This window comes from Enhydra lutris, unplaced genomic scaffold (assembly GCF_002288905.1).
Source record: "Enhydra lutris kenyoni isolate GAN:26980312 unplaced genomic scaffold, ASM228890v2 scaffoldscaffold21, whole genome shotgun sequence".
Lineage (NCBI taxonomy): Eukaryota > Metazoa > Chordata > Mammalia > Carnivora > Mustelidae > Enhydra > Enhydra lutris.
The window spans coordinates 33490438-33506701 of record NW_019154105.1 but is presented as its reverse complement, the minus strand read 5'-3'; the positions used below and the strand labels follow the sequence as shown (position 1 = coordinate 33506701).

The window sequence follows — 16264 nt, the reverse complement described above, 5'->3', positions numbered from 1 at the left end:
TTTTTTTTTTTTTTTTTTTTTTTTTTTTCCAGCATATTCTGAAATCTAAGTCTGGATATCAAGAGTCCCTATAAATTATTACCACTTTAGAGTTTTCTCGTGGTTGGTCACCTTGTGGTATAGCCAATAAATCCCGTTAGTTACAGCCCCAGAGTAGCGGCATAAGAGTACTGACCGAGTCTCAGTTTAAGAAAGCATTCTGGCAAGATACAAGGTCATTTTCAATTTCTGCTTACAAAGACTTAGCAAATACTTTAAAAAATCTGAAAGAGATGGTGTTACAGTAGAGTTGCACAGTGCTTATGTCTAATATACACGAATCTGACGGTCGATCAACGAGATGAGCTCAGATCCACTTTCGCCTTCCGGGACCAGACTGGAATTGGTCAGCAGATCCGGTAAGACCTGGGAACTCCCCTTTAGAGTCCTAGTAGCCCCTGCCTCGCAGCCCCTGTCCCATCACCACTCCTCGGGTCTCTGCTTTGTGGTGTCGTATGCTCGAATCACCTCAGACTGTGACACGATTCCATTCTCATCTTGTGAGAAAGCATACCCATCTGTAAGTTACAGATAAAACAGAAATGATCATTGTCAGGTCACCGGAACCTCTGTTATTCTGAGTGCAAAGGACTCATTTTCTAACTTAGGGCCCCTCTATGGCCCTCCTGCCTTCAAAAGCATGCGTGAAGACACTTTTTTTATGTCTGGAAAAGATGCCGATTCAACTGCACCACGAAGAGTGGGCTGACCGCAGGCTGTCAGCTGACACTCTCTGAACTCTGGCCCCAGATGAATGAGCAGGTGCTCTCAAAACCCCCCGGCTCTCCCGTCTGCATCTCAAATCTAAGCCATCCACTTTTTGCTTCCTGGCATTTGGGGGGGTAGAGGTGGGTGTCTAGTCTAGCAGGCACATATACTTCCATCCAGAGCAGAGGCATGAGACAGAAGAATAAAAGTGAGAAGGAGGCAGAGATAAACACCGCCACTGCCAGTACTGGAAAAGTCTTCGTCCTTGGGATGACACTGTCCTTGGCTCTCCATGTCTACAGATAAATTCCTTCATGCCCCAGCATGGCTGGGGACAAGCAATGGCCCCCAAAGGGGTCACATCTTTAGAAAAGGCCTCTTGAAGCATAAAAGGCAAAAGCATTAAACACGAGTATATATAAATGAAAATAAATTACATGTAGAAACAACATGAAACCAAAGATATATTACTAACACAAATACATTTACTACAGGGCTTTATATATTATATTCTTTTTTAGATCCTTGAAATGTTAAGAGGGCCTGATACCTAATAATTTCTTACAACTTGAAATATTCATAAATATTTTTGAAGGGGGGGGAAATATATGTTTCACAGTGCTGTCAGAAAATGAAAAAACCCTTGCAAAGTTATTCAAGTCAAAAAGATAACAATACAGAGGGAGCTTTTAAGAGTTAAGATTTATTTCACTAGCTCTTTTTAAGATTTAAGGAAGCAAGGGGCATGTGGAAATATTATTTCTTCGAGTGAAAGCAGCAAGATTTGAAAATGCTTTGTCTTGTCTGCTATAAGTGAGATGGCTGTGGTCAAAGGTTTCTCTGAACACCAGTTATTTCTGTAATGGGTCTCAAAGAAGCAAAACGGGCAAAAGGTATTAAGTTTAAATGGTTAAATATTCCTGCAGTCAAAATGCAGCTCTCGTAAATGCTAGGGCAGAATGGCAGAGAATTTATTTACGAATCAGAACTCAGATACTTACGGAGCAGGTTTTGCTGTAATGATTCTGACCGGTACAAGTTCACATGGTTCTTCTTAAAGACGTTCTTGAGTAGTTGTGCTCTCTCCGTGAGGCTGCCGAGCAGGTGCAAATGTGTGAAATGAATTATCAACTCGGCAGAGACCCCACCGTGCCCACCGGACCACCAGAGTGAGTTCAACTTAAACAAAAGGTTGCTTGAGAAGTCTGGAGTCTAGGGTTTCTTTTTACCCCACTTTCTCAGAGGACAAATGAGATTTAAAGTAGTTAGATGCTCTCAAGGCCAGTTTTTTCCATAGCTAAGGAGAGTTTTATTCCCAATAATCCAGCCCAAAGATTTCCCCACCAACCCCCAGGTATCTTTAAGTCAAATGGGGATACAGACCCTGTACAATATGGTTAACAAGAAACACAAAGTCGGCCGTCAGGGTTATTAACTTCTAAAATCCTGGTTGACTTACTGAGTGCAGTCTAAGCATGGTATTTTTGGAATCACAGAAATTATTACCATAGATCTTCTTCCTACTTTGCACATATTTTGGTGTAAAATAATAACTTTTTAGTTATGTAAAGAAATCCTCAAAATTACACAAAAAAGAGATTTCACAGACTTTTTCACTAGAAAAGTTCCATTACCACTCCAATATGGTATGAAATGTGTTCCTTAAAGTCATTAAAAAAAAAAAAAAAAGAAACCAAAACCCTATTCCCAGAAAATACTAGGTAAAGTGATATGGAAAAATATTTATTTTTCAATAGACATTTAGAATAATCTCCACAGAAACAAATCCATGTAATTAATTATGTAACTTCTAAAAGCACACTGCAAGAAATAATGCATCTGTTTTTTTCCACTGCACGTAGAATGATGTCTCCCACAGTAGGGAGCCAATTATTTGTCAAATAAATGAATTTGAGCAGTTATTGTGAAATGCACTTTAAACATCACCGGTCCTCCCAATCATGCCATTTCTCTAGTGGCTGATTTCTAGAACTTTGCTTTGATATCAAAGAACATAATAAGCATAAAGAGCTACTAAGTAACCCACATGTGTTACAGCAAGTGTTTATGCAATTTTGTTTTAATCACTGGAATGGACTCAGTTGAAAAATTTCCTTCTTGTGTTTTTCCCACTACAAAAGTTTTAGTTAAATTGTTCTAAGTTATGTCAGTTCTGTATTTTGCCAAATTTTTTGAAATCCTGAAATGGAACCATTTTTATCATATACAAATAATAAAAGGATCCTCTGCAGAAGGAACTCGGAATTACACAAACATTCAGGCTTTTGCTGAAGTAAAATATTTAGAAATGTTGACATTTCTACTTATCTTCGACACATATTTTTTAAAGTCTAGGGACGTTAACGGGTGTTTAGTAGACATAGTTCATTGTCACTGAGAATTAGCTACGTTAAGGCAACAAAGCTAATTAATCTAAAACTCCAGTGGTTTTGCAAATAGTCGTAAACCTTGTTTTTGCCAGTGAAATAAACAGATACGGGGAGTGAGAAGGGACCATTTTTAGAGACGCTTTTCTTGCTCTGTTCCTAAAATGATCTAACATTGCAGACCTGGGGACCCCAAGGAACTCTAAAATCTGTAACTGCTTTGAGGAAATTGGCAGCTTTAGCAGCAGGAGGTCTGATTTTGTTAGCAGAGCGTTGGGATGGGGTGCTGGGAAGTCTCTGGTGTGTACGATGGAAACGACCACAGACATCTAGAAGACGGCAATGTATCATTATGTAGCTTCTTCTTCCCCAGATACATTTTCCAGGTTTCAGGCAGGCCTTGCTACATGCATAATACTTTAATATTATAACATTGAATGTTAAGAAGGGGGACGTGAGAATTTTATCTTTCATATTATGAAACTTACATGTATAAGATAATGCAGGTCTGTTTTGTAATGGTTCATATGAGGCTATCCTTTTATTCAGCTGTTATATCTAGGTCATGTCTAGTGTTCAAAAAAAAAAAAAAAGCAATAAGAAAGCTTCTTTCTTGGGAAAGGAGTACAGTACTGGGGACAGAGAAAGGGCTTTGGAGTCTTAACTTGGAGTAATTCTGAGTCTGTTACTTATTAGCTGGGTCGCCTCGGGCAAACCTTTCTTGGTCCTCTCACATCCACAGGAGAAGGAAAACCCCTAATCACCTCCCCACCCCGCCCCCCACCAACGGTGGGATTTGGGAAATTGTATGATTTCTACCATAGAGACTGACACTTAGGAGGGAAGCACTCAATGAACGCTAGTCCTTTCTGCCTTTACCCCTCTCCTAGCTTGCAAGGAATTGATCATATAAAAAAAATCAACGAGAACAGAGATCATCTCAAAACAGGAGGTAACTTTGTGAGGATCCTTTCTGATACCTTGGTTTAGAGTCAACATCAGCTCCACACATGATGTCTTTTGCTGTGTATGAGTTTTAATTTACAATGCCCCCACTCCACTTCCCTGGTAGGAAAACTACTAGGTTTCTGTTGTTTTTTTTCCCTTGAGCTATGCTGAACCTCTTGCTTTAGTGTACATAGGGCAGAGTCCCTCCTATGAAATAGAAATGCCATTCACAGGAGGGTGCTTAATAAATAATAAGTGATGATGATTGTATTTCTCTAGCCTTATCCTACCTTTTGGGAACTGCTCATCATTTCAGAATTATGTAGTTCTAGGTCCTTGATATTTAAAGGTACTGCTGTTACTCTCAAGTCACATTACATAGTATATTGGGAACATGTTAACCTTAATAGACACGTTAGAAGTTCAGTTTTTCTTGAATAGCTTAACACTGGGACAAGAAGGAAAAGACTTTAAAGAACCTTCTCATTAAAACCCAACCATAATCACGACTCCTAGTCAGTAGTGTTAATTTTGTGCTGTCTTTCATTTACATACCAAGCTGTGCAAGGTCTAAATTTGTTCAATGCAGTAATGAAAGTACCACTTAAATACTGTTACCTTATTTCCAAGCCCACTAAAATGTTTCAACTTAGATATTTGGTAGCAGTAAGGTACTGTAATGTTTTAAAATAATAATTTTATTAATTATTTAATAATTAAATTAATAATTTTAAATCATTAATTTTAATGTTTTAAAATAATAATTCTATTTAGAAATACTAAGTATAGGTAAAAACCCATTTACTGTCCTAGAACATATTGTCTGAAGGTATTTTCAGTTATTTTTGAAAAGTGGTAAATTTGCAATTGTTTTGGTGTTGGGTTGGCAAGCTATTCTGGTGGAGTCATTAAAATGGATCTCCAGAAAGTAAGGGTAAAGTTCTATTTAGTAATGGCTGCTGAAGTTTTGCTGGCATAGGTCTACAGTGATATATAAAAAATTATGACTCTCCTCCTATTTGCCTATCTGTAAAATGCTGTGTTTCCCACACTCATGAAAGACATCCATAGGTAACTGTCTTGTCTCCCATGAGCCCAGTGTCTACAATTCCTTATTTTAAAGCATTAGGTTTTTGAATTCACTTTTGTTTTTGTTATTGTTTTGTTTTAGAAAAGGTAAGATGTTACAATTTATAGATGTAATGCCCCCCCTAATGAGATCCAAGAGGACTATATTCCAAAAAATTTGTATTTCTGCTATAAAGTGTATGTTTACATTATAGAAAATATAAACACTATGAATGCCTTTATATTTATAGAACAAATGGTTTAGGTTTTTTCCCCAGCAAATGTTTGCTATAAACCTATGGGAAAAAAAATTGAATTTCAAAAGTTTTTTTTTGTTTTTGTTTTTGTTTTTTTCATTTTGAAATTGTAGATGCTATGCTCCCTAGTGTTGGAGCCTATCCACAAAAACAGGGTTTCATACCATATGAGGTGTTTTCTTTTTTTTTTTTTAATTTAAATTCAATTAGCCAACATATAGTACATCATTAATTTCAGGTGTAGTTTTCAACAATTCATCAGTTGCCTATACACCCAGTGCTGTGATGTGATGAGCACTGGGTGTTATATAAGTTGTTTTCCTTTTTTTTTTTTAATAATTTTTTTTTAATATTTTATTTATTTATTTGACAGAGAGAGATCACAAGCAGGCAGAGAGGCAGGTAGAGAGATAGGAGGAAGCAGGCTCCCTGCTGAGCAGAGAGCCCGATGCGGGGCTCGATCCCAGGACCCTGAGATCATGACCTGAGCCGAAGGCAGCAGCTTAACCCACTGAGCCACCCAGGCGCCCCTATAAGTTGTTTTCTTAGCCAAAAATAGTAAGCCATCGCTACACAAAGATCAGAGGTAAGGCTTGCATTTATTGTCCCAATATTTAGACTTAAACTGATTTCTACCATAACCCAAGGTTCAAAAAGCAATATACTGTACTTAGATGATGAAATACATCCCCCCCCAATTTCAGTATAAAATTGGAATAAATGTATCTAATTCACTGGATAATATGGTCAGTGATATACTATTTCTAAGACTTTTAACCAAAATGTTGCAGTTTTGCACATCAGTAAACATGAGAAATAAATGGTTGTAAATGCTAGTCTGGACACAGTGCTTAAAAGCCCAAATTTCTCTGACACAGTGCTCAGAGGAGATTGAAAAAAATGGGGGGATGATCAATTTACAAGACTCAGTGTTACTCTGGACATGACTCATTTGGGAAGTGTAACCTATATAATTCTATGCTCTTATATATCGTATTTTTATTTAACTACCCATGGGTCAGTCATCTCTTTACCACCCACTACTCAGTCATCCTTTCACCTACTCATTCATTCATTCATTCATTCCTCTGTTCATTCTCTGGACCCTTCAATCACCCATTCGACAAATATTTATCAAGTGCTACTGTGTTCCTGGGTCTGTGCTAGGTGTTGGGTTGCAGGTAAGACTAAAAAGGAAGCCTTTCCTTCAAGGCGCTCACATCTAGTATGATGTGTTTGTTTATAAACACATCATAATACAGTGCAGTAAGTATAATTATAGAAGCATAAAGAGCTCAGAGAGCAGAATGGGAATTAATATTATCTCAGAAAAGGTAAGGTGATGCACCTGAGTTGAGGTTTGAAAACTAGGAATTGGACTGCCCCAACTATGGGGGGAGGATATCAGCTTCTTGACAAGGGAACAGCATTTGCAAAGACTGGGAGGCAGAAAATAACACGGTATTTTGGAACTAAAATAAGTCTGATATCACTTGACTACACAGAAACCACAATTTCTTTCTCTTTGAAAATATAGATAAAATTAGCTACCTTTTTTGAAATTTTACATCAATCTCATTCTCCAAGTCTCCTAAAATAATCCTGGCAGTGGGGTGCCTGGCTGGCTCAACTGGTAGAGCATGCGATTCTTGATCTCGGGGTTGTGAGTTTGAGCCCCATGCTGGGTATAGGGATTACTTAAAGTCTTGAAGGAAAACAATCCTGGCAGTAAAACCAATCTGACAATTCCCAACTGCTTTAGGATGTCACTGTTTCGCATGAAGACTTTTCCAATGAGTTGCTGTTTTTCTTCCTTTACAGATCCCTTCTCTTCTCTCCCCCACCAGCCATCATCCAGCAGGAAGGCACTGTGGTCACCATCCTTCTGGTTATGGATGGGCAGCAACAGCAACATGGGGTATGTGTTATACCACAGGTTTTCATCTGTGGCCTTAAGCTAAGAGCTAACGCATTTCTGAGTTCTTGAGAAAAGCTGAACAGCTATTTTAGGCAAATAAGGCAACAGCAGGAAATTTGTCTGATGCACTTGCTATGGAAAAGCTGGTCATTTATGGTGGAATTCACTATATTCCTTCAGGCTCTCTCTCTCTCTCTATCTTTTTAAGTAATCTCTATACCCAACATGGAATTCGAACTCACAACTTGGAGATCAAGAGCTGCATGTTCTACCTACTGAGATAGCCAGGGGCCCCCTCATTCAATCATTCATTTACTGTTACTTTTAAAAATATTACTGTATCTATTTTTTTTTAATTAACATATACTGTATTATTTGTTTCAAGGGTACAGGTCTATGATTCATCAGTCTTACACAATTCACAGCACTCCCATATCACATACCCTCCCCAATGTCCATCACCCAGCGACCTTCAGCTTGTTTCCTGAGATTAAGAGTCTCTTATGATTTGTCCCCCTCTCTGGTTTCATCTTGTTTCATTTTTCTCTCCCTTCCCCTATGATTCTCTGTCTCGTTTCTCAAATTCCTCATATAAGTGAGATCATATGATATCTTTCTCTGATTGACTTATTTCGTTTAGCATAATACCCTCTAGTTCCATCCATGTCATTGCAAATGGCAAGATTTCATTTTTGATGGCTGCATAATATTCCAGTGTGTGTGTGTGTGTGTGTGTGTGTGTGTGTGTGTGTGTGTGTTCACCACACCTTCTTTATCCATTCATCTGTTGATGGACATCTAGGTTCTTTCCATAGTTTGGCTATTGTGGACATTGCTGCTATGAACATTGGGGTGCATGTGCCCTTTCAGATCACTACATTTGTATCTTTAGGGTAAATACCCAGTAGTGCGATTGCTGGTCATAGGGTAGCTCTATTTTCAACTTTTTGAGGACCCTCCATACTGTTTTCCAGAGTGTTTATTCATTTATTTTTTTAAGATTTATTTATTTTAGAGCTAGGAGTGAGAGTAGGAGGAGGGGCAGAGGGAGAAGGAAAAGCAGACTCCCCCCTAAGCAGAGAGCCCTGATGCTGGGTTTGATTCCATGACCTTGAGATCATGACCTGAGCCAAAATCAAGAGTCAGATGCTTAATCAACTGAGCTACCCAGGTGTCCCTCTGACTTATTATTATTTTTTTTATTGATGGGGAATACCTTCATCGCAGAATCATTGAATCTTTAGGACCAAGAGGTCACTACAGCAGAACCTCAGTGTGAGTTTAGGAATCACTGAAGTCACCTATAATATACGAAAAACCAGGAGAACTAAACATCACGTGTGGGGCCTAACTAAGGTTTATGAACATACTTACAAATATAAGGAATTGACTCCTAAGGGTATTAATAGTAATAGTAATAGTTCTTTCCCTAATAGTTGTCAGTAAATAGTTTTATTCACAAGTTTGTAAGCTAGGATCCTAGCACATCCTTTTTACAGCTAGAGTGAAAGAGAGAAAAATTGACTGAGGGACACTTGGGCCAGACAATGGACGCGTAGACGTTTAGGTGAAGGGACAGAGATGAGGGGAAGGTAGAGGGAGAAGAATTCTCATAACTTTGAAAGTAGTTGTTATCATTTCCATCCTACACACAGGGGCACTGACAGAGAGTGGTCAAGAACACTGTCAGGCTGGTGGAGGCTGTTTTTGCAGCTGTCTCCAAGGGGCTCCGGAAGGTGCTTTGTGACTTCTGACTGAGAACTTACTCTAAGTCCCAGTTTCCTCATCTGGAATGAACGGGGTGACTAACTCGCACAGGACTGTTTCGGGGAGTCCCACGCAACAGCGTAGATGGCGGGATACGTGCATCACCTACATGTAGTGAGCGCTCGACACACAATGGTCTCTGCCCTTTATGGGAGGGGCGCGGACTGGTGTGTGAGTGACCAGTGCCCCCCGGCCTCAGGCAACTGAGGAAGGCTGGAAGCCAAGGTCTCAGCTTGAGTTCCTGGTCTGAGACTCACTGAACTGTGTCAGACCGAGTAACAACAGCAAATCGTGATGACAGCGTCAGACATGGGAGCAAAGCATTTCCCCCGGTGTAGACAAAACCTGAGCTCACGGTAGTGTGACTGAAACTGGTATTATCTTCCCAATTGTGTTCTATCATAGACTGTGTTCAAACACTTTTAATTTCTTTCCCACAATGCTTTGTGAATGCGGTCAATTTGATTAGGTTTCTGACCCTATTGTGGGGGGGTGGTAGTGAGCCAGGGACTTGGAAGACATAATTCACCTCATAGGTGACACACGCCCAGGTCAGTTCTGAATACGTGCTAAGTGTTACTATCGTGCACGGGGCTCTAGATCAAGCTCTGATTTTCACTGTTATTTTATTACGGATACTGTTTCAAGCTGAAAGACTTTTTTCCTCTTTCATTTTAATAATACAATAATATTTGTGACGACCATTTATTCATTAAGAACAAGACACCAAGATACCAGCTTTATCGATTATATCTTATTTAATTCTAGAAACTAGCCATGGGAGGTATTATTATCCCCATTTTATAGATAAGAACACTGAGCCTCAAGAGCACTGAGCGACTGGGCTAAGGTCACGACATAGCTTAGTGGCTTCGCGAATGAGAGATTGGATTTGAATCCACAACTCTCTGATTCTAGAATAGGTCATTGACCCTGCCAGATCCATGTTAAGTGATAAACGTTAAGTTTTAGCCCTTATTTCTAACCCTAGTAAAACACAGAGTTCACTTGGGAAAGAGCAAAAAAGTATTTTACCTTTTTCCCAGCACAACTGCCCCTGGGTCTTGGGACTTCGCTTCCAGCTCCTGAACTTCGTCTACTAACGTTTTAAAAGCAGTCCTCCTGATCCTGGGGGGAGGGGCGGGGGGGGATTCACACGTAAATCTTTGTGTGAAGATGTAACACTTTACAAAATTGGGTTGTTATCGTGCTGCTAGGTACAATAGTAACCAGAGAATGGGCAATCATTTTTCAATAGAATTCACAAAATTATAGTAATTTTGAGCATTATGTAATTATAGAAACAAGTCTTAAAAGGCATGCTTTAGTTTTATAATATTAAAACTCTCATAGTTGTTAAATAAGCATCATGTAATTAACTTTAATGCTATCGTCTTTTTTGTGGGAAGAGGTAACATTTCAAAACTGACAATCCTTGAGAAAAATTAGTAAAGTTTTAATTTCTTTCATGCTATAGTGCATATAGGCTTTGAAACAGGCAGGCAAACCACTCCCCCCACCCCCCGCCCCCGCCAACTCTTGTTCATCCATAAAACAAATGCATGTTTTGAGATAACAAAATTTTCTTCTTTCTTGAATGGAATTTCGAAGCTGATTTCTAAGAATGTACTCTCTAATATTAATTGAAACTACTTGCTTTCCTTCTCATTGTTTTTAGACTAATTTCCTAATTCCTCAATCACTCATTTCTCCTTTATTTACATATGCAGAATTAATTAACATTCGTAATTCCTACTTGGTAAACTGTACATTCTCGACCTGATGTTACAACTGGAGAAGTCTGAGGAGTAACATGCATCTGTATTTTGATGTATACAACTGAGTACTATACTTACACCTTGTACACCACATCAAGAAGCAAAGATACCACTGGGATAAACAACAGGCCCATCCAGAAGACGCCAGAACTAAACAACATGGCAGCCTGAGTAAATGATCAGAAACAACATTGCTTTAATAACCAAGACATACATCATTCATGTTCAGTTTTTATATGATTTTAAGTAAAATAATTAAAACACACTCTGCAAGAGGATATACCATGACTTCAAATCCAACCTTGTGCACAATTTGGAATTAAAAGCCAAATGTGTTAAAACGTGTCTTTACTACATTTATTTCCCACCCCCCCCCCTTAAGCAGCTAATACAGCAAGGTTTTATCATGTGCCAAATATTTTCATACTTTCATGTGAGATTTTTATTACTGTGGTCAATTCACGGAGTAATAAACGTTGACCTTCTCTTACAATTTAGAATATCAAAATCAAGTTTTTGGAGCAAGTTTCAAATATACTCTGGCTTCCATTCTCTTGTAATGTGTAAAATAAATCCTAGCTGGAGACTAAATTTACTATTCCTGGCAAAATAATTAACTTAACTTTTGTTAAATATAACATATTTAAAAAATCATCCACATAAAACATGATACAGTATAATCAAATTAAGATATCTATGATATTAGGCAGAATGATCTTAATTTTTGTTCAAGAATTTACATAACTTGTATCAGTATGTCCTATTACTGCAAAAGTCAAACCAAGTATGCAGTGTGCAAAACCCAAATAACAGTGTATTAAAAATAATTCTAATCACTCATTTGTATTAAATACTAAATCACTATATCAGAATCTTTTAGGTTGCAAAGAAAATGATTCTATGGTTAAAAATTAATAAATCTATTAGCTCTTTGCAATTAGAACAAAAATCCCTCTGTATGTAATTAGATCCACAGAGTTTAAAAGGAATATGTCATACAATAAAACCAAAAGAAATATCTTGTTTCACTTTGAGGCTATTTGTTTACCAGAATAAATTTGCAGTGCCTGTTTAAGTGCATAAATGTATTGATATAACTCCATTAGAAAGCAGCCAACTAATGCAAACACCATTTACACTCTGCTTAAATTCATAAGGATTTTTTTTTTTAAACCAGGTGTGGTTCAGGAATTAAAGATGACCTAGAGTTTAATTCTTACAGGCTAATACACAGTTACATGTTACAGTCCTAATCAATCAATCCTTATCTAATACAAAGATTATTAATTTTGAGATCACCTATTCATCTTGACTTTCAACTGAGGACCAGGAACTCGCTTAATTTTTTTTTGTTTTTTTCATTAACATGGGCTCATTGACATAGACGGTCAGCTCAAGGATGCTATGGACTTTCCCCCCTTATATAGGATTAAACAACTCTGAAGCATGTTTAAAGTAAAAACATACTACTACAAAAGAATTTCAGAAAATAAATGTGGCCACGTGGATTCAGTGAAATAGCACCTATATTCTAGACACCAACAAGACGAAAAATATTCACATAAAAGTCACTTTATTTTATAAGCAAAACATGATCTTCAACATGTTTGCTGACATCTTCAATAGTGAAAACCAACAATTACAATGTAATAGGAAATGTCTATCAAATCATTGGGTTTTGTTTAGATTGAAGGAAGCTTTTTAGTAGGTAACAACTGCAAACACACACACACACACACACACACACACACACACACACACCCCATCAAAACAAAAAACAAACAAACAAACAAAAACCCACACCAAAAAAACCCCACAAAAAACCAGACCACATTTCTTTTTCCTTCTCGGGGGAAAAGGCAGATAAGATTTTAAGTCCCACAACTGAAAATGCCTCCTTTGCTTGGCGTAATTTTAATCTATTTTAATTTAGGGGCAAAAGAAGAAAGATTTATGCTTGCCTTTGCCACCTTGTATTAGATGTCGCTGGTGGAAAGGCAAACGTGGTGTGGAGACTCTGGGCTGCTAATTCTGACCATTGTGATGTTAACTATGAATGGGGAACAACGGGCGCCCACTATTCAGTCCACCAGCCTTTGGCTTTACAAATGAACAACATGAATTGAGGGGAAAAAAGTTTTTCTGCATCATATCTGAAAGCCTGTCAGATTTTTTTTTCTTTTGCAGAGTTAATCCAAACCTAAAAGATTTAAAGCCGACATTCGCATTAAAGACAGAGTCTCTTTGTATTTTTTGGAAGAAGAGGGGGGAGAAAAAAAATAAAATCCCACAGAGGTATTTCCTTCCTTTCTGTACAAGAAAGCTCCCCCTCCGTCTGGAGAGACCATTTTTGTCTCTAACTTTTCACATCTCGCCACTCACAGGCAGGTCAGCTGGGGGAAAAGCGCCTGATCCCTGCAGACAATGCTGGTAACAGGAGTAGCCTGTTCGGGGCCGGGCTCGGACTCCCTCCGAGAGCGGTTTGTAAATTGCTCCGAACGTGGGAGACTGGTGGGCCCTGCCAAGGGGCCCCCACGGCCCCCTCCTCGAGGCCCTGTGAAACCAAATGGAATCTGCCACAAAAGTGGCTCCCAGGGGACTTGAGTCGCCGCAGAGCCGGAAGGTGGAGGGCACAGGCCTGCGCGGGGAACAAGAAGCGCTTGTCTCCGGCCGTCCGATCACGCGGGCTTCCAAAGTGAACTCACGCGGCCGGGAAAACGCAGGTTGCGGAGGAAAGAGGAGGCATGGTTGGGAAACTTCCGTGTGAACTCGCAGAGAAAGCACATTTGAGAAAACACCAGCGTGTCTCTGCATCTGAGGCAGGCCACGGGGCTTGACTGGCCCACAGGAGGCGGTCCCCTAGCACCTACTTCCCACACCAGGGAGAAACACTTCTTCCCCATCAGGGCGCCCAAGTTCAGTCTTGTAGGAGAGGGACTTTACATGTGCTACCTGTCTACCCCAGTTTAGGGTCCAGGTTCTTTCCTCTACCCTGCCTTTTCAACATTAAATGTCAGACTGGTGCACTATGACTCTCAGTCCTCAGACTATGTCCTTGGGCCCTGATGGGAGCAGGACTGATCATAAACAGCCCTGAGTAGTCCTGGCACTGCCCTCCCTTCCCAGCTCTCACACTCCTCCGGGGACAGGACGTAACTCTGCTTCCTCAGCTGGAAAGTAGACTAAGAATTAAACCTCATGCTGTTTGGAGAGGAGCTCCTTTTACTATAGACACTGATTAACAACCTTTTCCTTCTTCACTTAGTTTTCAAATTTCTTAAAATACCTAGATATTTCTTTCTAGTGATCTCTTCTATGAGCTTCAAGGAAGGACATTTTTGACACAGTATCAAAATTCAGTATAAGTCAGCTTGTAAATGTCACAATGTATGTTCATCTCAAGACTGAAACTGACCAAGGTAAGGGACCACTAGTAAGTTGCCATTCATCTCTATTTGTTAATTTAGGAACTGGAGACAAATTATCTTTTTCATAAAAATTATTAGACTGTCAGGGCATAATAATTTAGGAAGGGAAAATTATTCAGAAAACAGTGCTGTAAATCTTGCTTAGTTGTTTTGCAGAGGGGCGGGAGGACAGCAAGATAAATTAATATAAATTCCAGGGAGGTGAAGAGTTCATGTCAATAATAACAAAAAAACCAAGGAGTGATTATTAAGTGTCTAGATAAGGCTTTATAAAAGGGCTTTTTAAGTTTAAGAACAGTAAAACAAAACCAAAAGTTATAAGAAGAAATGTTTTAAAGAACGGATTCATAAAAATGTCTAAGTTCTCCATGTTCTGAAAGAACATAACTAGAAAGTAAATGATAAACAAGAAACTGGAGAATGAATGACTGCCACAAATATATGAAATTCTGCATTCATACTGGATTATAAAAATAGACCATTTATCTTCATAAGAACAGCTAAGGTCCCAATAAATAGGCAGAAGACCAGAGAAGGTATTCACAAAAGCAGCAGCAAATAATCAATAACATGTTGCGCCTCTGTGTAGTCATAGAAACACTACAGATTAGATCAGATTGAAACAATTCACTATCACAGCTGGTGTGGGAGAAACAGCTCTTTGTAATAATTTATATTCCTACTGGCAATATACTCGCCTTTGGGGAAAGTATTTGGCAATGTGCTTCAAAGATATAAACATTCATTCCTGTTAATTTGATAATTTAATTTCTGGAACTATGTGTTGAAATTTGGGACAGCTTTTGCATATAGGTTAGTATCCCATGAAACAGTTCTGTGGTTACTAGTCCTGAGAGCACAACCCCCAAAAAGCATGTTATGGCTCAAGGCTTAGTAAATGTATAAAGAAACCACAGCAGCACCCCCTTAAGAGTCACATAGCAAACTAGCATATTTGAGGCTTTGAGAAATTGCTGTAAAGAACCCTACTGAACAGTTATTTAGTTATTTACTAATTGTTTTATTTAAGTAATCTCTACACCCAACCATCGAACTGACGACCCTGAGATCAAGAATCATAAGCTCTTCCAACTGAGCCAGCCAGGCACCCCTGAACTGTTTTTTATTTTACTTAATTAATAAATGTATTTATTTATTTGAGAGAGAGAGTGAGAGAGAGCTCGAGAGGGGAGCAGGTCAGAGCAAGAAGCTGACTCCCCACAGAGCCGGGAGCCTGACGTGGGACTTGATCCCGGGACTCTGGGACCATGACCTGAGCCGAAGGCAGTTGCTTAATCAACTGAGCCACCCAGGTGCCCTTGAACAGTTTTTTAAATCAAGGTTTCCAAGTGTATTTATCCACATGAAATGCTTTTGCCACATTCTGCTTACTAACACATCCCCTGGAACTAATTCTGGGGAATGCAAATATTAAACGTGGGTTCTTTTAAATAGGAAAACATCAGTGAAAATGAACAGGACACCATGCGGCTGGTTACAGAGATGTACATCCATATTAGGGTTTATTATCCAAGCTGTTCAAGATGCTGTTCACAGACTGTAATTATTAGAAAAAAATTATTAGAAAATTATTAGGATTGTCTTAAAGAGCCCTAAATAAAGGGAAAGGTAAAATATCCCAGCGGTCTGTCAGGAGGCTTCTGTTAGCATGTAAACACACTTCCTGGGAAGGTTGGTGGTTTCTATTATCTCTAAGGGGATCAATCATAATCTGTTAGCAGTTCTGGGATTCATAACCTATTCCATGGCTTCCTACTATCCTGAGGGTACAGTACAAAATCCTTAATAGGATTTCAAGACCTTACCTACCTGACTTCTGTTGGCTTCCCAGGAGCCATCTCTTAAGCCAGCCCCATCTCTAGCTACACATGTGTGTTTCCGTTCTTGGAAAGTGCCCATGCACACTCTTGTCCTTGGGCCCTTCCATCTCTGACCCCCTGTTTAA

The 16264-nt window shown here is 39.0% G+C and overlaps 1 protein-coding gene across 3 annotated transcripts in view; it reads right to left on the bottom strand.

Moving 5' to 3' along the window:
• Positions 1-28: 28 nt before the first annotated feature.
• LOC111149090 (ATPase phospholipid transporting 8A1) overlaps positions 29-16264 on the bottom strand; it is a 233220-nt gene continuing 216984 nt past the window's right edge. For all 3 annotated transcript variants that reach the window (XM_022506004.1, XM_022506005.1, XM_022506006.1), the window contains 4 exons: positions 10949-11037; positions 10128-10220; positions 1749-1840; positions 29-557 (listed from right to left, as the gene is read on the bottom strand). In XM_022506004.1, coding sequence (XP_022361712.1) covers positions 460-557; positions 1749-1840; positions 10128-10220; positions 10949-11037 — 372 coding nt within the window. In that variant the 3' untranslated portion in view covers positions 29-459. The remainder of the gene's footprint in view (positions 558-1748; positions 1841-10127; positions 10221-10948; positions 11038-16264) is intronic.